The sequence below is a fragment of the Haliotis asinina genome, chromosome 1 (genome assembly GCF_037392515.1).
Source record: "Haliotis asinina isolate JCU_RB_2024 chromosome 1, JCU_Hal_asi_v2, whole genome shotgun sequence".
Lineage (NCBI taxonomy): Eukaryota > Metazoa > Mollusca > Gastropoda > Lepetellida > Haliotidae > Haliotis > Haliotis asinina.
The window spans coordinates 51,190,526-51,216,503 of record NC_090280.1 but is presented as its reverse complement, the minus strand read 5'-3'; the positions used below and the strand labels follow the sequence as shown (position 1 = coordinate 51,216,503).

Below are 25,978 nucleotides of genomic sequence, written 5' to 3'. Positions count from 1 at the left end.
ACCACTAAGCTACCCCACCGCCTTGATCTAGAGAGCTAGGTTATGGTGCTCGCGCAAGCCTACTATCGGTGTGCCATTACATGTGCATACCTGTCTGTGTGTATATTAGTGTGTGTTGAAATCTCATGCATGTTATGATTACACGATGCCATTGTGGAAGTCGCGGTGGCTGAGCGGGCTAGGCGGCTGACTTTGTGTGCTGGCGATTAGTTGCCTGACTCTGAGGGTGCGGGTTCGAATCCCGGATGGGACTCAACCGAAAAAAAAAGTACTAGAATTTGTACTTTACCAAGAAAGTGAAATCCCAAATATGACATATGTTGCTCATGCATGTTATATTTAGGTGTGTGCGTTCATGTACGGTTGTGTGATTTTTGTGTTGGGTGAGGTTGTAGGGAGATAATATATGTGCATGTGTGTGCTTGTGCGTGTGCGCGTTTTACGACGTGCGTTTTGCAACACCAACGCAAGAAAAAATCAACAGTTTTCGTGGCTGTTGCTGAATGAGGTATGGAGGAAACTGAATCTATCCCAAAATGTGAGGCGTATTGTTGTTGTTCGTCACCGTGAACTAGTACTATATACAAGCACACCCAAAGGCAATCGCTCCTCTGTGTCCGCATAAGAAACAAGAACTCTGTTTCTATTATCAAGTTACTCCGAGGACCCGACTTTCATTCACCATGAGTTCAATGTCTGAAGCTCATTTCTGGTGCCCATTACCGTCACATTGCTATAGTTTGTAGTGAAAACGTACCGACGAATTTCACCTTTGAACAAAAAATTAAATCAAATAGAGTGAAATTAGGACTGTGAATCCTCATAATTTTACTTGTTCATTTTCGCTTGTGTAAAATCTTACCCACTCACTTATCAAGAGTATCATATACACAGTCCATTAAGATAAATACCATGTATTCATTAAAGCTTCGTTTGTGACGTCACCATATCCAAGTCTTGTAAAAATGTTTTCTTATTGATGAACGTATTGTTATTGGACGACAACTTGCAGCGATGTAATTTATTGTGGTGTAACGCGGCACTCAGCAGTATTCCAGTTATATGGCGGTCTGTTAATAAACGAGTCTCCCCCAGACAACCCAGTGACCAACAACATGATCATCGATCTGCGCAATGGGGTTACGATGACATGTGTCAACCAAGTTAGCCACTCTGACCACTCGATCCCGTCAGTCGCATTTAACGACAAGCATTGGTGCTGACCACCAATTTTAACCTGGATCCTCAAAGGAGACAAATTTATGGCGAATGTTGGATTCGAACTAACATCACCGGCAGATAGTGGGAATCTGCACAGCCTTCGTGATCGCCTGGAGCACTTGCAACCCTGTTGGATATTATGGTTAACAGCGGTTGGTATGTCGTACCTACGTCATCATATCTGTCTACATCTGTATTTACCATCATGCAATAATTCACAGGTATGTGACATGGAGCCATGACTACTTCCGGAAGTTGGGTATCCCAGGCCCGAAGCCAGGAATTATGGGAAACATGGGCAACTATAAGGAGGCGGTAAGAACTACACACACACTGATTCGACACAACCCCAAGTAGCTCTAATAGATTGTGTGCATCACAGAACATCATTTACTGAAATGATTATTGTAAGTCATTGAAGGGCATTTAGAAGTGGAAAACATAAGAAAGTCAGGTTTATGGATATCAGCTTCTTTATTGTGGATAACACAAATTTTAAAAGAGCAAACTTACGCTCCGAAAAGTTGTGTTATCCACAGTAAAGAAGTTGATATCCATAAATCTGGGTTTCTGCCTGTTCTAATTAGTACACTCTCTTAAACGTAAATCGGGGAGATTATGAAAGAACAAGATGCTTGAAATGCTATCAGAATCACAGACAGTGATGGACCAAAAAAAGATTCGATGCCTATAGTTTCACGACCAGTACATCCACAAGTTCGTATCACACGATTCGTTGATATGCGAATGGGCAAATGATTACTCTGAGGTAGTGCTGTCCAGAACGTGATCACTTAAATATTTGTTGACACAGGGCGTCATCGGCAACGACATGGAACTGGTGAGAAAATACGGAAGAGTTGTGGGGTAAGTTTGTAAAGACGACATATTCATATATGTATACCCGTCATGGAGTCACAGCCTTTTCTGTGAGAATATTTCTGAACAAACAATCGGACCTGTTGTACCCTTTAAACACCTGAATAGCACAGAGTCCCAGACTGTACACTGGAAGACATGTTGACCTTATTTGCATTTGCCTGTTTCAAACATCCTTATACTCCACAGGCACCTTATTGTAGCGGAAAAGGCATCAGTAGTAGTAGTAGTAGTAGTAGTAGTAGCAGTAGTAGTAGTAGTAGCAGCAGTAGCAGTAGCAATATTAGTAGTCTAGTAGCAGTAGTAGCAGCAGCAGCTGCAGTAGTAGTAGTAGTAGTAGTAGTAGTAGTAGTAGTAGTAGTAGTAGTAGTAGTAGTAGTAGTAGTAGTAGTAGTAGCAACAGCAGTAGCAGCAGCAGCAGTAGTAGTAGTAGTAGCAGCAGCAGTATCAGTATTACTGTCAGTAGTAGTAGTTAGCACTAATACCTTTGTTGTGGTAGCAGTAGCTAGTACTAATGCTGGCACTACTAGAGGTAGTAGAAGTAGTAGAAGTAGAAATATAGCGCATTCAGCTGCCTATTCTGAATTGCTTGTTATATTTCAGGATTTACCACTGTCGCCTTCCCATCATGTTGGTATCTGACCCGGAAATGATCAAAGAGATTTGTGTGAAACAGTTCTCCAACTTCACTAACAGGAAGGTAAATGAAAACACCCTCTACTATAAGTCTGTTACATGTCTGGCAATCCTGTGAGGATTTGTGAAATGTGAAAAGCACACGTCGGAGACCCTGAAAGTCCCTGTGTAGATTGCGTCCCTTATATCGGCGCTTCACGTATCGGCTTATAATGGGTCTGATTCGCCAAATGTGTGGAGGTTTTGATTAGTAACTGATACCACGGTGACCTGTTCAAGGGTGTTTCATTAATTCATCGACACCTGCACCACCGACCGCGACATGACTGTTAAATTCCTGGAAGGAGTTTTAAATCAACACCAGCTGCCTGTATCAACGCAGGGCGTAAGATGTGTGTGTGTGTGTGTGTGTGTGTGTGTGTGTGTGTGTGTGTGTGTGTGTGTGTGTGTGTGTGTGTGTGTGTGTGTGTGTGTGTGTGATTTCAATCCTATGCAGAATTCATTGCACAACATCGTCATGAATCATTCGTAATGCATCGAAAGATCATCCTGAATCCTGTACATATGTGCAAATGGTATGAGAAGGTGGTTCTTTGGTAGCACGTCGACAACATAAAGTAGTTGGATTACGAATGGCTTTACAATAAATCATAATAGGGTCTCGCGATTTCTTCCTGCCACAACCAAGCTGGTGTCCCCCGCTGGAATATTAGTAAAAGCGGAGTAAAGTCTTATGGACGCACGCAATCACAAACTCAAATCATCCTTCTTCTTTAGCGACCTGAGCCAATCAACAAGGTGTTCAAGAGTGCAGTGTCAGTGGTAGAGGACGACCACTGGAAGTTCAGCCGCAGCGTCCTCAGCCCCACCTTCAGCTCCGGCAAGATGCGACAGGTACGTTACCACCAACGCTAGCTGTCGACCACCCGTTACAGCCACCAGGATACCCGACATCCCCCAGGCTATCAGTACTAGATTGTCGTTAAAGCCGAGATGACCCAGAAAGATTCGATTCGTGACGCGGGATAAGTGAGTGAAGCCCATACTGTCACTCGACCTCATGATTTTAAATTACTTGTAAAACCTACATGTAACTTTACACACTCATTATGTATTCAGCTATTCGGAGTAGACATTCCAAATATACTACCGACAGAAAATAAGGGAACCAAGAAATTGAATGTAGATGACTTTGACTGTGACAGGGTCAGTTATCGTGGCGTATCTCCCAAACGCAACATCCAATGACAATGGACCAAAATCAACGACACCACGACGGGATCGTCTCATCACGTTAATTGCTCTACGTCTTAGGTTTAAATGGGTCCCTGCCATCAATAGAGAATTCCGCACACTCACTGGAAGACGCATTTCAACCTCAACCGTTAAAAACCGACTCTATCAAGCTCGTCTGAAAGCAAGACGGTCTTTTAAGGGTGTCACCCTTTCAGCTCACCATAAGCGCCAAAGATTGTCATGGGCTAGGCAGCATCAGGGACGGGCTATGCGCCACTGGCGTTACACCATGTTCTCTGATGAGTCAAGGTTTTGCCTACGATTCACAGACGGCAGAAAACGTTGTTGGCGTCGGAGCGGGGAGCGATATGCCAGAGCAGCAATTCTTGACCATGATCGATATGGAGGTGGTAGTGTCATGGTGTGGGGTGGGAATACACATGACAGACGATCAGATTTGGTCATCATTAACGGAGCCATAACTGGTCAGCGATACGTTGACCAAATATTGCGTCCTGTTGTGGCTCAGTTGGCTAGAGTTATCGGCTGAAATTTTGTATTCCAAGATGATAATGCCAGACCACATCGGGCCCGAATTGTCTCCGCTTATCTCCGACAAGAAGGTATCCAGACATTGGACTTGCCCTCTAAGTCCCCAGACCTGTCCCCAATTGAACATCTCTGGGACGTTCTTGGTCGAAGGGTGTACGCCAGGGACCCAGGACCCGCCAACCTGGCCCAGCTTGGTGCAGCTCTCCAAGAGGAATGGCGGGCAATACCACGGGCAACCATCCTGAAATTGATTAACAGCATGCCATCAAGGCGCCGTGAATGTGTTGCCCAACGCTAAATTCGCTATTATTTCATTAGTTCCCTTATTTCTTGTCGGTAGTATATGACCTTCACTGTCTACAGATGGTTCCGCTGATCCAAAAGTGCACGGCGAGTTTGGTCCAGAACCTCGAGCGCCAGTCTAAAGATGGAGGAAGCGTCGAAATGAAAAAGTGAGTCCCGTTGTATGTGAAGTGTTAAAGAAGAGTTGAACAGATTTCGGTGTCATGATTCTCTAAATATTTAAATGCGAGTGCCCATCAGAGCTATTAAAGTGATCACACCTTGTCTGGGTTGCGATGTCCATTTGCTAAGTAAACCGTTGTGGGGATTACTCTTTATGCATGCTCCTGCTAATCCTTGTATAGTATACTGGGCGATTCTCTCGGTTATTTATGTACGCGTTTTCTGATCCGTATTCGCCATCATCCACCCTCCACCCATCTTGTGCTGATGTTACTCTGATATCTTTATGTAAATCTCTGTAGAAATTGAATTCCACCGTGACGTTCGTTAGTCAGATGTTATGTAGGTCTTCCAGCCTTCCAGTGTGGCTCGATAGCTGCCTTTAATTACTGCAGTTTCTAAACTGGACACACTGTTACAGCGTAATGGGCTGCTACACGCTGGATGTGATCGCCAGCACGGGGTTTGGGATGGAAGTGAACAGCCAGGAGAACCCCAGGAACGTGTTCGTGAAGAACGCTAAGGAGGCCATGGCCGCCAGCTTCACGTTTCCCTACGTCACGTCACGTACGTTCACTTGACAGTGACACTGTCATTTAGATTTTACCGCTACTTTAATCAGAAACATCTATTGATATGCCACAGGATATGAAAATATTGATGAAATATGGCTTAAGCAACTTTCAGTTTGATCTTGTGAAACCTGCGATTCTGTTGGTTGGAAAAGCCGGCAAGAATCTACCTTAACTAACCCATGTATTGGATTTAACATTGGAGTTAGCCACCAGTCTGTATTAAGCAACCCATGTATTGGATTTAACATTGGAGTTAGGAACTAATCTGCCGTAACCAACCCATGTATTGGGTAAAACGTTCGAGTTGGGTATCTACCTGCCGTAACCAACCCATGTATTGGGTAAAACGTTCGAGTTGGGTATCGACCTGCCGTAACCAACCCATGTATTGGGTAAAACGTTCGAGTTGGGTATCGACCTGCCGTAACCAACCCATGTATTGGGTAAAACGTTCGAGTTGGGTATCGACCTGCCGTAACCAACACATGTATTGGGTAAAACGTTCGAGTTGGGTATCTACCTGCCGTAACCAACACATGTATTGGGTAAACGTTCGAGTTGGGTATCTACCTGCCGTAACCAACACATGTATTGGGTAAACGTTCGAGTTGGGTATCTACCTGCCGTAACCAACCCATGTATTGGGTAAAACGTTCGAGTTGGGTATCTACCTGCCGTAACCAACACATGTATTGGGTAAAACGTTCGAGTTGGGTATCGACCTGCCGTAACCAACCCATGTATTGGGTAAAACGTTCGAGTTGGGTATCGACCTGCCGTAACCAACCCATGTATTGGGTAAAACGTTCGAGTTGGGTATCTACCTGCCGTAACCAACACATGTATTGGGTAAAACGTTCGAGTTGGGTATCTACCTGCCGTAACCAACACATGTATTGGGTAAAACGTTCGAGTTGGGTATCGACCTGCCGTAACCAACCCATGTATTGGGTAAAACGTTCGAGTTGGGTATCTACCTGCCGTAACCAACACATGTATTGGGTAAAAACGTTCGAGTTGGGTATCTACCTGCCGTAACCAACCCATGTATTGGGTAAAACGTTCGAGTTGGGTATCTACCGGCCGTAACCAACCCATGTATTGGGTAAAACGTTCGAGTTGGGTATCTACCTGCCGTAACCAACCCATGTATTGGGTAAACGTTCGAGTTGGGTATCTACCTGCCGTAACCAACACATGTATTGGGTAAAACGTTCGAGTTGGGTATCGACCTGCCGTAACCAACACATGTATTGGGTAAACGTTCGAGTTGGGTATCTACCTGCCGTAACCAACACATGTATTGGGTAAACGTTCGAGTTGGGTATCTACCTGCCGTAACCAACCCATGTATTGGGTAAACGTTCGAGTTGGGTATCTACCTGCCGTAACCAACCCATGTATTGGGTAAACGTTCGAGTTGGGTATCTACCTGCCGTAACCAACCCATGTATTGGGTAAACGTTCGAGTTGGGTATCTACCTGCCGTAACCAACCCATGTATTGGGTAAACGTTCGAGTTGGGTATCTACCTGCCGTAACCAACCCATGTATTGGGTAAACGTTCGAGTTGGGTATCTACCTGCCGTAACCAACCCATGTATTGGGTAAACGTTCGAGTTGGGTATCTACCTGCCGTAACCAACACATGTATTGGGTAAAACATTCGAGTTGGGTATCTACCTGATGTAACCAACCCATGTATTGGGTAAAACGTTCGAGTTGGGTATCTACCTGCCGTAACCAACCCATGTATTGGGTAAAACATTCGAGTTAGGTATCTACCTGCCGTAACCAACTCATGTATTGGAAAAGGCAATCAGACAGGCACGATAGTGATACCAGTAAGAGAAAATAAAACTTGATAACTCGTGTTATTCTCGTACCAGCGAGGGGAGCTAGATACATGGCACCATTCTAGCTATATACGCTAAAACGTTTTGTGCATGTAGACCTCTAGTACAATAACACGCCTGAAGGGTCTCAGCAAAGGACTGGTCGATAGCGATACATGGTGTTGTATTGGTAAGACATCACACTGTCATAGTGATTGTGTTCGTTCCAGTTCTGTTCCCGTTCATGAGGGATGTGTTCGAGGCCTTGGGCTGGAGTTTCATGTCGAGGAACAGTAGAGAATTCTTCTTCAAGGTCATGGATAAAGCTATTGATGACAGGCGCCAGAACCCGTCGGTAATTTTTTCTTCCTCTCTCACCTCATGCCTCCAGGATCGCCCTAACATGCTATAGGTGAAACTCACTCACCCACTCACGCATGCATCCACCTACTCACGTACGTATGCACGCACGCACGCACGCATCCACTCACTCACTCACTCACTCACTGTTTACAGGAGCGACCGGACCTGCTCCAGCTCATGCTTAATACCCACACTCTGGAGAACACAGTGGAGGCAGACGATGACCAGAATGCCCACCTGGACTTCAGCAAGATCAGAAAACGGCGTAAGTTCATCACTCTCAACATAGCTTTACGAATATTACGAGGGGAATGTACGTTGAGCGATTCGAGTAATGTTCATGAAAATATATATCTGCTCTTGTTAACCTTGACTCTGATATATAAACAGTCGTAAACAAATATTTTTTGACATTCTGTTAAGGGGGGTGGAGTAGGGGGTGCAGCTATGCAGAATGAAATAAGACACGTGTCTCTCTTGCAGCTCTCACGAATGACGAGATAATGTCCAACTCGGTAGTGTTTATGTTAGCGGGCTATGACACCACGTCAGGAGCATTGTCATTCGCCTCATACCTGCTGGCGACAAATCCCGACTGCCAAGACAAGCTCATCGAGGAAATCGACCAGCATCTGGGGAAGGTATTCCCTTAAATATACGCTCAAATAAACTCGAATCTCGAGTGTCGTGAATAAAAGTCTGTCTCGAGTAAATGTCAGCCTTGAATAAACAACTACTTTGAATGCACGTGTCCTTTGAAAAACACTCTCACAAAGTCGGTTCATATTATGGTATCACCCCCTTGACAAGTTGAACTTTGTTGAATACGTGCGTCTATTGTAGTTCCTATTTTAACATTCATGTTGAGGCGCGTAGCAAGCCATGTTTTTCATCTAAGCCCGATAGGTTAGAAAGCTTCATGTTTAGATAGTATTGAGCCCAACCTTTTCTCCAACAATCATCAGTAAGCCCGGGATTTTTCAGTTATGGTAGCTAAGTCCGTGATGTCATGGATAATGTAGTTTGTGTAAAGATGAGAGTTTACTTGTAACCAGGAACTGGCTACCTATGACAACGTGATGCATCTGCCTTACTTGGAGCGCGTCTTCTTGGAGACTCTACGTCTGTATCCCCCAGCGTCCAGGTGAGTGTGTGTGTCAGTGTGTGAGTGTGTGGGTAGCACCAGCACATCTAGGTGACCATGTGAACTGTGGCGCCGCAATTAGTTGTTCAAAGTTGTGTTCCTTGTCATGCCAGGATCCGTGATTAGTAATTAAGCCCTCACAGATATTATGCTGAGCGTGTCCAGTTTCGCAAATACAATCCACGGCACTTCCTCGAAAGCGGATTCTTCAAATATCTGCTCCTGTCATTCTCAGATTCTCTCGGATGGCTAAGAACGACATTACCATCAAAGGCTACCTGATAAAGGCCGGAACGTCCGTCAACTTTCCCATCTACGCCATGCACCATGACCCGGAGTTCTGGAAAGAACCAGAAAAGTTCCAGCCAGACAGGTGAGCGCCGACTTTCGACAACTTCCCATGGCGCGTTCTTGCTGTTCATGTGGAGACTGTCATATAATGATCATCATCCAGTGTATCGTATATCATAATCTGGAAATCAGACAGTCAAAATACCTGTGTACCGGAAATAGTACGACTATTTCCATTCGTCACCATTCCTTTCCGTAACTTCTAAATCTAAGAAACCTCGTCCCCAATCTCGATGTTTGTTATGTGGGAACATACGACTGATCAATCAGAACGCGCGTAATGTTAGCGTTGCTTTGATCAATACAATACCGAACATTTCGTTTGAAAAAATCATAAAAAATATATATCGTCATATTAAAAGTACAAAATACGTAGCGAACAGAACTCTATTGCCATATGTGATTTTTTTTACTAAGGATAATGCTATGAGTGGTGAAAGATAAAATATGATATGCTTGTTTAATTCTTATAAATAAATAAATGAATAAATAAATAAATAAATAAATAAATAAATAAAAACAGCAACACAATATACGAATGCTTCTGTAATATTATATATCATTTGGGAGCAAACAGGTATAGTTCCATCGTTCTTGTTTTAAGGAGTTGTGTTCTGATGTTCCAGTATGGGGCACGAGACGGTACTTGGCTTGTCTCGGAATAACACGAGTTGGTCATGAATGGATTATTCGTTAAGATAATATGTACCTGTCATTCTCCCACGTCAACCTGTTGATCCACTCTAAGAATCACTCAGTCAAAACCACACTGTGTTTTTCCTAGGTTTCTACCCGAAAACAAGACAGCTATGCACGACTACTGTTTTGCTCCATTTGGCATTGGGCCCCGGAACTGTGTGGGCATGAGGTTGGCGTTTCTAGAATTCAAGATGGCGCTTGTGACAGTTCTGCAGCACTTCCGGTTCCGAACAGCGCCAGACACTGAGGTAGAGTAGATACATTAGCACTGAAGTACTGAAGTATCATACCAGGAACCAGAAATGTGCCCTGGTTACACCTAACCCGTTGTCACTTGGTGAAGCATAGACGGATCCAGTCAGACAGGTGCGCTGACCCTCTGGTGTTGTAGATTATCCTTGGTGAAAATGAAGTGTGCACCCCACTTTTCCCAATAGTGCGCACCCCCTTTCTCAAACAGCTGTATCCGTCCCTGTGAAAATAGGGGTTCCAAATGTGTAGGACTGACTGTCTTGCTGCCGTGACAGTGTGGAATGGTGCTTATCGTGTCAACTGGGTTTGTCTTGTCGAGACATTTTCGAGTGTCTTGCGGGAAAATCACCCAGTCACTTACTATTGAAAGTCCTTTCCTTTAGAATTCCACGTTTCCATGCATTGCAATGCACGTGTGACTGTATCCCAGTTTGTTGCCTATTTAAGGCCACACTCGGCAACATCCAAGTTGTGAGTTTTAACATTATTTCTGCAATGTCCTCATAAATGGATGGGCTGAACACATATTGTACCCGCGTGGGGAAGCGAACCCGGATCTTCAACGTGACAAGCAAACGCTTTTTGCGCAAGGCCATCCCGTCGCCCCCTTAGTCCTGCTGTCGTGACTAAATCTCCAAGTTTTTGACATCCAATTCCCATGTACACTCCACATGTACAGATTGTTTCGAAACACAATACGCAGTTGCTTAATGAACATTATCATGTACTCTTCGTTCTGCCTGAAATATTGTGCTCCAGAAAAAGAAATGTGAAATTTTTCAGATTCCTCCCAAACTGGAGAAAGGGGGATTCGTGAGGGCACTGAACGGTATCTACCTCCGAGTGGACAAAAGAACCTAGATACGTACATGCGTGTGCTGACCATATGCCGAACCAAAAATAGTACCTAAACCAGATTTTAAACACGTAACTATCTGTTCCAATTTGACCTTCTATTTCAATATGATCCTTGGTTGGTTCGTAACCATCATTCACGACTCTTTGGTTTCTACAATGTTCCAACTGTTCAACAACCTTGCAGGAGCATGGACTTCTCAGTCACAACAGGAGAACGCGCCATGCCATAGCGGTCAATGAAAGCTAACTGTGTTATACCATACCAGATGGTGAATCATTATCGCATATATACACCAAGTCACAGACCCGTTCATCACAACGGTATGTGCCATCATTGTTAATAAACTGTTGCATTTTAACTTACTGTGTCTGTATTTTATGAAAGCAGTTGCCCTTGATCTGGTCGTGTGTAATATGGCAACGTTCGTCCTCCTCCATGACAATACATGTACACACTAGATGAAATTCCTTTGAGTAAGCATGGTTTTACGCTGCTTGTAGCAATACGCCAGCAATGTCATGGCAGGTACGCCTAGAACTGGTTTCACATGTTGCACCCACGAGGGGTAACTGGACTACCCCACTGACCCTCCAAAAGCTCACCTACGGAGGCATGTCGTAGCATTTGCCTCTCATTAATTCGTTCATCAACAGATGGCTGTGATCTTTGAGTCTCATCTGGAAATCGAACACACACTCTGAGAGTTGGGTATCTAATCGTCAGTCAGTCGTCTAGCCCACTTAGCCACCACGGATGAATAGAAGTCGGACAAATGGTAGTCTAGACCACAGACTTTGAGTGCCCCCATGAAAAGTGTAAATTAGCACGGTGTTGTGTATTTATAGCATTTTAGAAGTTGGAGAGAACAATATTAACAAATTGTATGGATGACGACATCTTTTATTTCATAAGTGCGACGTGCACGAATCTGTACCGTACCGGTACAATAATCTGCTTGACAGCGTACAAGAACCTGTATCGAAACGTACTACCTACGGAATACAAGAGGCTGTTTTCCATAAAATTTGTTAAAATTTGTTAAAAATCTGCTCTACACACTGTGTCAGTATCAGGGGCCCATGGACTGGTCTCAACAACGCATGCTTGTCTCCCCGTGAAGATCTGGGTTGTAACTGGCCTCAACAACAAATGCTTGTTTCCCTGTGAAAATCTGGGTTGTAATTGGCCTCAACAACAAATGCTTGTTTCCCTGTGAAAATCTGGGTCGTACTTGGTCTCAACAACAAATGTTTGTCTCCCCGTGAAGATTTGGGCTGTAATTGGTCTCAGCAACAAATGCTTGTTTCTCCGTGAAGATCTGGGTTATAATTGGTCTTCAGCAATAATTGCTTGTAAAATACAAATGGATCGGGGGTTCAGGCTTAGATATATCAGATGAAGAACTTAGGTATTTTGTATCCATATCCCAGCTATATCGCAGATTTGTGAATAACATTTCGGAAATGGAATCGAACAAAGGGTTTCGACGTGGTTCGCCAAAATCTTCACTAAAAGGGTTAGCTATTCCGAAATCCTAATCTTTAGCAAAATGGCTGTATCGACGAAAACATTGTGTAAAATTTGATTTAATATGACACTGGCGTTACACGTGTGACCATCATCTAAAGACAGCTTAATCCAAGTCAAACCATTCAAGATTTAACACCAAAAACATGACGATATCAGAGAAGAGTCATTTAATGCAAACATTCTACAAGATAATACTCATATCGATTTCCAACCAATAACACTCTGCTGACTAAAACACCAACAATCTCTAGCTGACATGACTGTACAAGAGGTAAAACCTTTGATGGTTTAAGCTACATGTTGATTCGGACATAATAAATGTATATAGAGATTATTACTCGCCTGCAGTGTAATATTTGTATGGCAGTATTACACTTGTTTATTACCTACGAGGTCGAAAATATCGGGGTAAATATTTTTCATACGATGCCCTAGGTTATAATATCACTTTGTCGGGGTGACGTGACGTCAAGAACAATTCTTTTTTCGTCACGTTTTTATTTCTGTGACGTAACGTTCCACACGCGGCGACGGCGGGTAGCCCCCCTATGTTTGGAAAGAGATATGGGTTTATGTTTCTCAGTTTGTTAACTTCGGTAATGAACAGAATAATATATTCGTGCCCACATCATACTGTGTTTACGGCATGAGAGCTTAAACATCTGCATATCGCTCGCTCTCGCTCAATAAATACCAACATTTAGGCAGTCGTGTCGTAAACATACTATGCCCTGGCCACTCATATAATAGTCTCGATTTATAACCTACAAGGGCGAAAATATCGGGGTTCATATTTTTCATACGATGCCCTGAGGCGAAATATCACTTTGATATGGTGACGTGACGTCGTGAACAATGCTACGACGTCATGTTTCTTCTCTGACGTTGCGTTCTACATGCGGCGACGCCAGCCAATGTTTGAATGTAGATTTTGGTTTATTTTCCTAAATTTGATGACTTTGGTAATAAACAGAATATTACACTCGCGCTCATATCATACTATGTTTACATTCGCTAGGGAAATACCAACATCTAGGCACCCGTGTCGTAAACAAAGTATGGCATGGGACTCATATAATATCCTCTCTGTAATAGACTTTGACTTTTATTTTATTTGAACTAAGCTATATCTTGTTTAGAAATAGATCAACATAGAAACCAGTTATATACATGCCTTCCGCAACAAATAGCGGTATGACGTGTTGGTTTGTTGCCATCCGGCCACGCAGGTCTGAACCATCACAAAGTCAGCCAGCATTTCCGATCACATCTACAGCTCCTGTCTGTGAATCTCACAGGATCAATTCGAGCGTCTTTCATTCCTTCACAGTACATTGTGTCACAACGCTTTCACAGTTACACCCCATTCCTTTGAACGGTTAGCAGTTCAGATGAAGATCCCAGCTGTGTTCTGCTCTATTCACGTCGTTCAACGCCGACAAACACACGAGATTCGGGTCTAATGAAACGTCCATTTTGTAGCTGTTCCGGGGCCTGAAAAACGGAAATATAATTTGGAAGTGAACGGAATTCTACAAAATATCACGGAGACCAGTGATGACAAGGGTTAATGATTTCTCCATGACCCACTGTGTCAAAAAGCAGGGTACTATCAGGCCGTTGCTGCTTGATAACATGGTATGGAGAATTGTGACGTTTAACTACCACATGTATTATTAAACCACACATGGATGATAGTTACGTGTAATGAATTATATTTCCTACAATGCAGGGGTAGCCTAGTGGTTAAAGCGTTCACTAGTCACGCCGAAGACCCGGCCCGGTGCCGATTCCCCACCTATATGAAGCCCATTTCTGGTGTTCCCCGCCGTGATATTGCCCTGACATTGCTAAAAGCGACATCATTACTAAACTCACTCACACACGACCACACATGCGCTAGTAGGGACCATGACGATGTATTGTGATTAGGGTAATGTACTGGCAAATATATTTTATTGCAATACATAGAGAATCTCACCCAAGTGTCGACTGATATCAAATAGATCAACACAGGTTGATAAAGTAACAAATCTTTACCTTTATCAACTTGTGTTGTGTGATATGAGTAGACACGGGAGTGAGTTTCTATTTATCACCCAAAATCTTTCTTCATTAGTTTTCAATGAAAAATGAACATCTCTGAGCACAGTATCGTCATTAGATTTTCAGAACAGCGATGTCATAGCACTGTTATGTCATCAAGTTCATAACTTCATAGCATTGTTATGTCATCAAGTTCATGACTTCATAGCATTGTGCAAAATCTACTGTCAGAGCGATATCTCCTACGAGATATCGTCTAATGTACACAAGCAATATGTCCTGTGGAATACAGTTTTGGATGATCAATTGCGAATCAGAGACCCGTATTGTGATATGTTCCTATACATTGGGAACTTAAGTATCTTACAATAAATGACATTAATTGTACATGTCGACCCTATTTTCTACATTATGTCCCTAAACATACACGTTATGGTTCTGATAGCAACAGTGTCAATATTAGGCTGCATAGTCATGGACTATTTTATAGAATTTCTTGAAAAAATGAGCCGTTTTTCTATTGATTACGAAGCGAATCATTTGCTATGAATGAAAGTGAGTAGACGTTTTTAGAAACTATTATTACAATTAAAAAAAACATGTATATGTGTTCTTTACCCAACATACCGGTTCTAGTAAAAAATGTTGCAATACGTATTGTATTGCGATATACCGGTATACCGGTAAAACCGTGCAGCCCTAATCGTGATACATAGGAGTGATTGTATATTTGCCAGGAAAACAGGTCTTCGTGTTTCATTTTGGAAATGAAAGTTGACCCGCAACTAGGTGGTTGCACGAATTCATTAGGCCAGCATCTGGTCATCTACCAACGCACTCGTGGGTTCTTTTAAGTGCACAGGATTGTGAACCGTAGAGGTGTACACTTGCGGTTGTGACAGCACTGAAAGAGTTTGCACACAAAGTTGACTACAAGGTTATTTTTTTACACAAGTGAACTCTTTCTCGGGACCTCCAAGCTCGCTAGATTACTAGTCTGGCGCCTTGGTCAGCTGGCCCACCGCGTCCCTATACGTGTGTGATAAATATTTGATATGTAGTTCCCCTAGTGAGGGAATGCATATGGATATAATATAGACTAATGGTTGAACAACTTACTATTGTCTCCGGAGTTACAACAAACCGGAAGTTCTGCACCAAAGCCACTATCGCTATCTTGGCCTCCAACAGGGCCAGCCTCATTCCCATACAGTTTCGGGGCCCGACTCCAAACGGCATCCACATGTACTCGTGCAACTCGTGCTTGTTCTCGGGGAGGAACCTTGAACAGCCAAGTAACCCAGACAATCAGCAGACTTCATCACTGCTTATACACGTCATATAGTTATATAGTTATATATACAAAATAGTACTCAAAGGTCTTCAAAGATAAAGCAAAAATTATAATAAACAATAAATATATTCGGTGTACAATGTTTGGGTAACTCCTGTAGGTTCCAGACCAAACGGCGCTTTCAAAACGGTCCACCCTGTGAGCAACTTTACAGGAAAATCGCATACCTGTCAGGGTCGAATTTTTCCGGTTCGGCCCAGAACTCGGGGTCATGATGAATTGCGTAGACGGGGATGATGACTGGCATGCCGGTGGGGATGTTGTAGCCGTTGATGGTGGTGCTCTTGGCTGCAACTCGAGTGTTCCTGGAAGAGATCAGGTTTCAGTCTGTGACAGTGGACTGCCATAGAATAAATGGTTTCCTTGCGATGGATGATGCAACGTCAGAATAGGTACCGAGTGATTCATGATGGTCTTAGAGTCCTTGATCCGGGATCTATGCTCACCTGGATGCCGGGGGATACAGTCTTAGAGTTTCCATGAACACGTTCTCCAAGTACTGCAACTTTGTCACCTCGGCGTACGTGGGTTTCCTCTGTACAGAAAAAAAATATACAGCATCAGTCCGTAATGATGATATCAGTCCATTATGATGGTATGACTCCATGGTGACGGTATCAGTCCATGGTGACGGCATCAGTCCGTGCTGATGATATCAGTCCACGGTGATGGTATCAGTCCATGGTGATCTTATCAGCCCACGGAATCCATTTTGGTGGCATCAGTCCATATGATGGTATAAGTCCATGGTGATAGTATCCACCATGCGAATCTCCGAATCGTATTACTATTGGGTGAGTGAGTATGTTTAGATTTGCGCCGCAATCTGCAAAAGTGGCAATAGCCCAGCTATATGGCAGCGGTCTGTAAATAAGTGAGGCTAGACTAGATAATCCAGTGATCAACAGCAATCTACGCAACTGGGAAACGATGACATGTGCCAGTTCCGGTAGTTGCCTTTTATGTCAACCATGGGTTACTGAAGATCAGTTGTAACCCGGATCCTCACCGGTCCACTATTGGAAAAGTGATTTTAAAATATCGAGTTCTATTATCCATATGGTGAAACAAAAGCAGTGTCATATATGTCATATGTACACGTGTGCACATTTTACTTTTGCCCAGCAAGTATTGTTTCCGTATTTCGTCGTCTGTGACGCCATTAAACAATTGTACATGGCGTCGATGATTAGAGCAATCACTTGGTTACGGTATTTTACAGCACAAATGAACGTGAATAAAAAGGATACTCAAGAAATTATTACAGTCGAATAAGTGTATCATACGACTTACACGAAACTCGTCTAAAATTATGAACTGGTCTCGCTCTCGCTCGGGCAATACACAATTTCAAGCTCTTTTGGTAAAGTCGAATGACATACTAGCTTTTGTAATAATCTATATATATATATGTTCATCTTTATCTTATCGTTATACACACATTAATCAGCAGTGGGGTATTTATGGGTACTTTAATGTCCAACCTAGGACAGTTTCCTTCAGATCACGGTTGTACTAAGTCTTACAATTCCAATGTATTAAACTTACATTATCGAGTTGTACAATCTTTCGCTGTCCCGAATGTACTTACATGCCCTAATTGCTTGATTATTGACTGGTACAGCTTCTCCTGGATCTCGGGGTGCGTGGCCAGGTTGTAGGCGGTGAAGGTCAGGGCCCTGGAGGTCGTCTCGTAGCCAGCGAGGAGGAAGATGTGAGAGTTGCAGAAAATCTCGTAGTTCGTCAGACCTTAAACATATTCCAGAACCCATCAAGACATCACTGAGAATACAGTCCACTGACCGAGCCTCCATAACGGAAGTTATCAAAACTGTATTCCCAATGTTTCAATCGCATTAATACTCATCATAGGTATGCTTCGAAATTACCGTATCATTCAAGCGGGATTTTTCCTGCCGTGACACGATGCATCTTAGGAATCTGAATCTTAAAATGAGTAAGTGCGTTTTACGCCGCACTCAGCAATGTTCCAGCTATATGGCGGAGGTCTGTAAATAATCGAGTCTGGACCAGACAAGCCACTGATCAACAACATGAGCATCGGTCGGTGCAATTGGGAACCGATGACATGTGTCAACCAAGTTAGCGAGCCTGACCACACGATCCCGTTAGTCGCATTTTGCGACAAGAATAGTCGCAAAAGGCGTGGGTTGCTGAAGGCCTATTGCACCCCGGATCCTCAGGGGTGCCCAGCATTAGGTACCGCACGGAAGGATAACGAACCAATAAGCTCTGAAGTTTCAAAATATTTTGTGCGAGTGAACAACGCATTCTATAAAAACATATGTGTTTTCAACAACAAACTTAAAAGGCCAGTTCTGAATGTAAATAATAAAGTAAACTGGGTGGGGATTGTTCGCTCAGAGATCATTTTGCCTTGGTGTCATAGATGTGGTTTTTATACAATTGGCAAATCACACGTTAAAGCAGATTACGAAAAGGTAGAATACCTGGGTGGCAGAGTAAAGCAGTTCTTTATTACATATTAAAAGTCTAATAACGCAGCACACCAGTCAGTGTGGACGCCTTGATATCCACTAGTGCTGAGACTTTTCTTTTACCGCCCGGAAAAACACGAGTTTGGGTGAATGCACTAATGGTAAATATCTCGCTCTTTGTCGAGCCTTTCGGAACTGACCTGAAATGACACGAGTATTGACCTTATGAACTAACAAGTGAATACCTCGTTTCTTGTAGTACTTGAAGTCAAGTATTGTTTCAGTATCATCATCAGAATCGTCGTCCGAGTCTCTTTCTGTCCCTTCCTTGCTGGTGTCCAACATCGCCTGTAGCATGTCCCCGTAGCGCTGTGAGGAGATTTTCCCCATAGAGTCAGTTTGGTTGACAATGTGTGGTTCAGGCTGTGTATATTGCTTCATGTTGTAAATAACATATAATTCAGTTTCATAAAATATGATGCCGTCAGTAACAGTGGTACACTCTTCAAGAAAGAAACGCATATTCGTTTTCAGCCGTATATTTCGATATATTTTGGCAGAAATCGTCATTACGACAATTCCTATGTTTGAATCCCGTTAATAATCTCGATGGTGCTATGTATTATGTTAGACATGCGAGTATTGGCATCGACTATAAAAGGCCAAACCAAATTCATCACTTCGTTACGAAATGTTCGACCTAAGCGAAGGTAAATAATGCTGCTGGTCCAAAATATCGCCATTGGACGTTTGGAAGCAGGGTCCCAGTCACAGTCTGCCATTGCAAAACACTTTGAACAACGTCCACCACAAAACCGTATCTCGATTATAACATAGATATACCCGCTTCAGTTCGACATAAGGTGTCGACTCAAAAGTGTAAGAACATGAGCGCTCTGGACCGATTCATCCAGGTGTTTTACCTATCTATTTCCCACAGGAATGAGCACTGTAGGACAGGTGCCTAGTCCTCGAAACCTTTCCGACCAAACCATCAGATATCTTCGGAGAAAAGCGGGAATTCCAAATAAGGAGCAGTCGGGGATGTTATACAGATGTCAAGAGCTACTGGTGGTTCAAGGCAGTTTTACAGTAAATCCCTACTTCTGTCAAATTCTGCGATCTAAAATCCTCTCGTTATTTTCCGGTCAGAGGTGTTCGAGTTAGAGGTGTTCGTGGTAACTCACCGGGTTCGGATTGTTCTTCCTGTCCTCGATCACCTGTTTCACCACTTCACGGAACTTGGCCTTGTCTTTGTCGAAGTCCAAAATCTGGAAGTCAATCTTCTCAAAGATGGACTTGGTGAAGGGAAACAACACTGGAATTCGGTTTTAAAAACAACTTTAAGGTGAGTCAGTTAATTTTCATGACAGACAGCTGTGTGTGCAAGGAAAACCACGTTCTGTGGATAGTCAACTTCTTTACTGCAATGGGTGCAACGTTTCGGTGTAGATACTAACACCGTTATCGAGCAAGCGATGACTTGCTCACTTGCTCAATAACGGTGGTAGTATCTACACTGAAACGTCGCACCCATTGCAATAAAGAAATTGACTATCCATAGAACTTGGTTTTCCTTCATCTATACAACTTCTAAAATGACATTTAAAGACGTTAACCGTGTGCAATACAATAGTATTGGCACTTCCATCAGGTCCCCGAGCCAGTCAATTGTAACATATGCCAGACATTCTGCCAGCAAACTATGCCCCATCACGCCATCCTCAGTATTTGGCTGTAATGATAGCACAGAATACCACTCGTCCATATCTACGTAGAATGGTCACAGTAACAAATAAGGGAACATGACAGGGCCATGTCCAAACATATCACTAAGAAGTCTCATACATTGTCTAAACCCGATTATTTCTTCAGTCCCAACGAGTGCTGGCTTACGAAGCTTCCACTGTGCCATGGAACCATGTGTGTTCCATTCTGTCATAAGATGGGATAATTAGGAAGATGTAAGAATTACAGAGAAGGAAAGGTCAAACTCTTACAGGGAAGGAAAGTTCGAAAAAAGGGGGAACTCTTTGGTCATTCTTTGATGTACATCCATTGGAAACTGAGCAACCTGAACAACAAATCAGATCTCCGACCTTAGGAAAATGGGCAAATGTCAGTAACGTGCAGAAATCAGGAACGTACAAACTGTTGTTTAGACTCGTTCTTGAAGTTGTAAACTAAAGTTCCAGTTACAAAATGGTTGCAAGATACTTTCTGGATCAGCTGCAAACAGCTTCGAACCCCATGTTAGGTACGTTTCCACCCTGTGTACTCCTAATTTGAGATGACGTTCTTCAAACGTACTTACATGTAATCAGGAAGATTATGGGAAAGGTCAGTTTAAAGGCCTTCCGGCAGTATTTGACGAAGACATTGTCGGGGTTGGACTGACTGTCGAGGTCGATGCTAAAGCCGGTGTTGGCGATGACGTCCATGGTGTAGCAGCCCATAAAACTGCAGCAGCAAGTGCGTCAAAATGTCCAAATGATCACAATGTGGCAGGTAGACATGTATACAACAAGAAAGTCTGAAGTAAGAGACAAGTAATATAAGTAATATAAGATGACATCTTCTTGTTTATTGCATGTCACAACGTTATTGACCCGCGAAGGTCCGGGATAGAATAGGCCTTCAGAAACCCATGCTTGCCATAAAAGGTGACTATCCTTGTGGTAAGAGGAGACTAACGGGATCGGGTGGTCAGGCTCACTAACGTGTTTGACACATGTCACCGGTCCCTAATTGCGCAGATCGATGCTCATGTTGTTGATCACGTTATTAATGGCTTCTACCCGCATCTGCTAATCACTTGTATAGACTCTTCCCTTGTGTGAACTATATACCCAGTGTCTGTGCATCTCGCCCTCTCATCTCACGCTTCTTCTTATTTTTTGTACATACATGTACATACACTGGCTTCTTGTATAAGTAAGTAAATAATATTATACTCATTGATCGATCTTGTTTGTGTCAATTCACCTGACAAGGGGGCAAGGAATAACCCAAAAACTTTGTGACATACAAATAAACAAGAAGTTGTCATCCATACTATTTGTCTTTTACTTCAACACCAACTTCTAAATGCCTCTCAAGAACCTCAAGAAAGTCTACGATCATAACATTTTCGCAAAGGTTTGGGACTTTCATGAAGTCGTGTAATTCTCACTAGGTTCTAGTCAAGAGTTCATATAGTGCCAACACAATACTGACATGAATTGTTATCGAGTCTTACTGTCTCATATCAACACTTTTCTTCTTCTTTGCTTCTATATCCATGTTTTTGACCATCAAATCGGAACATCTCTCAATCAACGTCATCATCTGAAGACAAAACACAGCGTGTTCAATAAGGCATCACGCACGTCATAAAACTTCTATGTGTATATATCTTTGTATGTGTGTGTGTGTGTGTGTGTGTGTGTGTGTGTGTGTGTGTGTGTGTGTGTGTGTGTGTGTGTGTGTGTGTGTGTGTGTACGTTGAATTATTTACCTGTTTCAGTTTAGATGTACGGAATGTGGGACTGAGAACACATCGCATGAACTTCCAGTGTTCGTCGTAGATCTCCGCGATACAGTCCATCACGATCTTGGGGATCGGACCGAACGTCTGAAAAACAGCAAAAGGTCAGCACTGTTACAGCAGAGAGAAGAATATGTTTACAAATGCAGCATGCATTCCTAATATACAGCAGTGAATTGTTATGTTCTCACTCTGTACCCATGAAGGCACGGGTTAGAATATTGGCCTTCACTAACCCATACTTGTCGTAAGAGGCGACTGACGGAATCGGGTGGTCAGGCTCGCTGATGTGGTTAACAGATGCCATCGGATCCCAGTTGCGCAGATCGATGCACATGCTGTTGATCAGTGAATGTTGTGTTCCAGACTCGATTATTCACAAACCGCCGCTATATAGCTGGAATATTGCTGAGTGCGGCATAAATGTAAAGTCACTGCGAGGAAACATTTAGGCAGATTAACATTAACAGGTACCCTTTCCTGATGGAACAACAATGCTATCCCTGCACCCCTCCAGGACAGACACCCTGATCTGGTAGACCTGTAAAATTCCACCACCCCTCCAGGACAGACACCCTGATCGGGTAGAACTGTACCATTCCACCACCCCTCCAGGACAGACACCCTGATCGGGTAGAACTGACCACCTAGTCATGCCTCCACTATTGGGTCACTACAACATCTATTTTCCCGATCTGAGAGAACTTACCGATCTGTTGACAAAGTTGGAGAAGTCCTTCACGCAAATCTGTTTAATCATGGCGGGGTCTGAGATGACGAGGGATGGAATTCTGCCGTGGAACACACTGAAACATTGACTTGAAAATGTGACCATGTGAAGCGTTGTTGGACAGGTTCACGAAAGGGTTACGCCCCTTTGTAACCTCACTCTCTCCAAACGTCAGTCGTTTAGGAAGCAGTTTTCAAGGTCAATGGGGTGCTAACTACGTTAATATCAGTCTTGGGTTATGCGACACGTGATTCCTTCACAATTGTGAGTGAGTGAGTGAGTTGCTCGTCTAAGACGTTCACCAAGAACTATATTCGAGCAGATGAAGGAATTTGACCCTGACGTCATAAAGAGTCGTTATGGTAATGTGTAATGTAGCTTAAAAGTACTTACCCCACAACACGGCCATATTCCTTCACGAGTTGTAGGTCACAACCTTCGGTTCCCTTGGGAGAACAGAGAGTGAGTGAGTGAGTGAATGAGTGAGTGTGTGCATGCATGTGTAAGTTGGGTTCTTCGTAGCTTCTCATATTATATTCCAGTCTAAATGTGCTTTAAACGGTTTCCCGGTGGGAATCGAAGCCGTGCTTACCGTCGACAACAAAATGAAACCTGTGCAAACAGGCCGGTCTCTAATTGAATGTATTCGGCTTGAATGACTGTACATCGGATTGCATTGCTTAGAAGACAAGAATCCAATTGTTTTGTTGAATGAATTGTTGGTTGGTTTGCTGTTAAACCCCACTTTCAGCAATATCCCAGCTACATGGCGGCGGTCAGTAAATAATCCAGTCTGAATCAGACAATCCCGTGATCAACAACATGAGCATCGATATATTCTAACCCGGATTTTCACGGGTGTTGTTAAATGGGTATAAATATACATGTAAATCAATACAAATATGATGACATTTTTTTGGACATTTTAAGGAAATTCATGCCAATTCTTTTAGTTTCGTTCTTATTAACCATCCTGGAAACGTATAAATATCAAAGTCTTAGCTACATTTCCATTTGTTAGGAGTGATACCTGTCGGTTGACGTCATGAGCACACGACCCTCGTTTTGAGGATATGATACGACATGAGTCAGTCACAGGAGTCACTCCGGGATTCCCTCCCAACTTAAGCATACGTCGTATTCAAATGAAGATTATCATTAACTGTGGTGAACTTCTCATGTTATTAGGTGGTACCTGTTCCTTGTAGCGGCTCACGATGCCTAGTAACCCGGGTTTAGGTGCTGGGATCCCCATCTGCTGGAACATGCCATGAGTCCATGTCGCGTAGCTGAAACAACCGCCAGGCTTTAATGGGCATGAGGTGTGGAAATGGATAGATGTAGAGAGAGTTGTTGCGTGGAGGGTTACAATATGCAAGGGAAGAGCGAATCTTAGGTGAATGAATATGGTTTTATGCCGCTTTTAGCAGAGGACAGCGGAATGGGCTTGTGTGGGGAATGGAACCGAAGTTATTTGGCGTGACGAGCGAACGCTTTAACCACTCGGCTACCCCTCCGCCCGCTGAATCGGAATACAAATTGATTCAGCATTATTGCCACATCCACAGGTATATAAAGACGCTATATCGACGTTGCCATGTAACCCGGCAATTTTGAGACCACAAACCTTGTCATCCCGATACGTCTATGGCTTGCTCGGGTATTACCGGCTATTTCCGTTAAGATTCGCTGACCACGTGCTACAGGCCTTTAACGCTAATCATTGAAGGTACGAAGTGACTACGCTCTCACATAAGCAGTATCATGTACTCACATATATCCCAGTAGTAGGAGTGAAGCGAGAACCACAACCACAGCCAGTAAGAGTGTCACCACGTCCATGGTGTCAACCATGCAGGGCTTGCGGGAGGCGACTGGTGTTGCCTTAGCTAAACAGCTTCAGACGAGAGACACGCTCAGTCTTATATACACAATGAAAGTAGGACAGGCGCTCTCACACCGAGTTGCACAACCAGCTGTAACCAACGACAGGGTACATCGAGGAACGCTTTATAGCGGGGAAGTTTCAGTCAGAGTGGAAATAGATAACGGAATAACAATTGTATTTCCTCATCGTCTTTAGTAACGGAGAAAAGCGTTACAACGGTGCCATCGTGGACATAACACAGAACACGAGTATATGATCGTAAAACATACCTGCAGTTTACTGTCTGTATGGTTCCAGTGTAATATAGTTGTTACTGGATATTAGATCCTAAAAACGTTTCCTTATTGTCATTCACTTTGAAAAAACCTGTAGCTATGTCTTTCGGTGGGGGTGGAGAATGGGGTAATTTCAGTTTAGGATTCTGTTGTAATAATAATCACAATAGTGTACTGGTCAAATTCAGAGCAACGTTTCCAAAGGTTAATGCAAATTCACTGATTGTGTGTTGAACTATGTATGTGTGCTCTCCTGTAATGTATACTAAAGTAAAGCAAACAAACTTCAGTAGTATTTAAGCAGTTTAGTTAACTGCTATTCTGTTCTGGCTGAATAATAGCTAATATCAAATTATATGATTTAGTTAACTGCTATTCTGTTCTGGCTGAATAATAGCTAATATCAAATTATATGATTTAGTTAACTGCTATTCTGTTCTGGCTGAATAATAGCTAATATCAAATTATATGATTTAGTTAACTGCTATTCTGTTCTGGCTGAATAATAGCTAATATCAAATTATATGATTTAGTTAACTGCTATTCTGTTCTGGCTGAATAATAGCTAATATCAAATTATATGATTTAGTTAACTGCTATTCTGTTCTGGCTGAATAATAGCTAATATCAAATTATATGATTTAGTTAACTGCTATTCTGTTCTGGCTGAATAATAGCTAATATCAAATTATATGATTTAGTTAACTGCTATTCTGTTCTGGCTGAATAATAGCTAATATCAAATTATATGATTTAGTTAACTGCTATTCTGTTCTGGCTGAATAATAGCTAATATCAAATTATATGATTTAGTTAACTGCTATTCTGTTCTGGCTGAATAATAGCTAATATCAAATTATATGATTTAGTTAACTGCTATTCTGTTCTGGCTGAATAATAGCTAATATCAAATTATATGATTTAGTTAACTGCTATTCTGTTCTGGCTGAATAATAGCTAATATCAAATTATATGATTTAGTTAACTGCTATTCTGTTCTGGCTGAATAATAGCTAATATCAAATTATATGATTTAGTTAACTGCTATTCTGTTCTGGCTGAATAATAGCTAATATCAAATTATATGATTTAGTTAACTGCTA

General features: G+C 42.7%; 2 protein-coding genes across 2 annotated transcripts in view; one reads left to right on the top strand and one right to left on the bottom strand.

The window, feature by feature from the left end:
* The window catches only part of LOC137293310 (cytochrome P450 3A21-like), an 11,949-nt gene extending 524 nt beyond the window's left edge, over nt 1–11,425 (top strand). The window contains exons 2-14 of the mRNA XM_067823899.1: nt 1,443–1,536; nt 2,036–2,088; nt 2,704–2,800; nt 3,514–3,630; nt 4,888–4,976; nt 5,411–5,556; nt 7,630–7,754; nt 7,916–8,027; nt 8,246–8,403; nt 8,818–8,906; nt 9,142–9,279; nt 10,042–10,204; nt 10,992–11,425. Coding sequence (XP_067680000.1) covers nt 1,443–1,536; nt 2,036–2,088; nt 2,704–2,800; nt 3,514–3,630; nt 4,888–4,976; nt 5,411–5,556; nt 7,630–7,754; nt 7,916–8,027; nt 8,246–8,403; nt 8,818–8,906; nt 9,142–9,279; nt 10,042–10,204; nt 10,992–11,069 — 1,459 coding nt within the window. The 3' untranslated portion in view covers nt 11,070–11,425. The remainder of the gene's footprint in view (nt 1–1,442; nt 1,537–2,035; nt 2,089–2,703; nt 2,801–3,513; nt 3,631–4,887; nt 4,977–5,410; nt 5,557–7,629; nt 7,755–7,915; nt 8,028–8,245; nt 8,404–8,817; nt 8,907–9,141; nt 9,280–10,041; nt 10,205–10,991) is intronic.
* Nucleotides 11,426–12,749: 1,324 nt separating this feature from the next.
* Nucleotides 12,750–24,708, bottom strand: LOC137293294 (cytochrome P450 3A6-like). The gene is made up of 14 exons (XM_067823898.1): nt 24,487–24,708; nt 23,908–24,001; nt 23,106–23,158; nt 22,692–22,788; nt 21,953–22,069; nt 21,695–21,783; nt 20,771–20,916; nt 19,644–19,774; nt 18,702–18,825; nt 17,589–17,746; nt 16,444–16,532; nt 16,165–16,302; nt 15,763–15,925; nt 12,750–14,091 (listed from the first exon to the last, which is right to left on the bottom strand). The coding sequence occupies exons 1-14, from the start codon at nt 24,564–24,566 to the stop codon at nt 14,014–14,016; spliced, it is 1,557 nt and encodes a 518-aa protein (XP_067679999.1). The 5' UTR covers nt 24,567–24,708; the 3' UTR covers nt 12,750–14,013.
* Between the last annotated feature and the right edge of the window lie 1,270 nt (nt 24,709–25,978).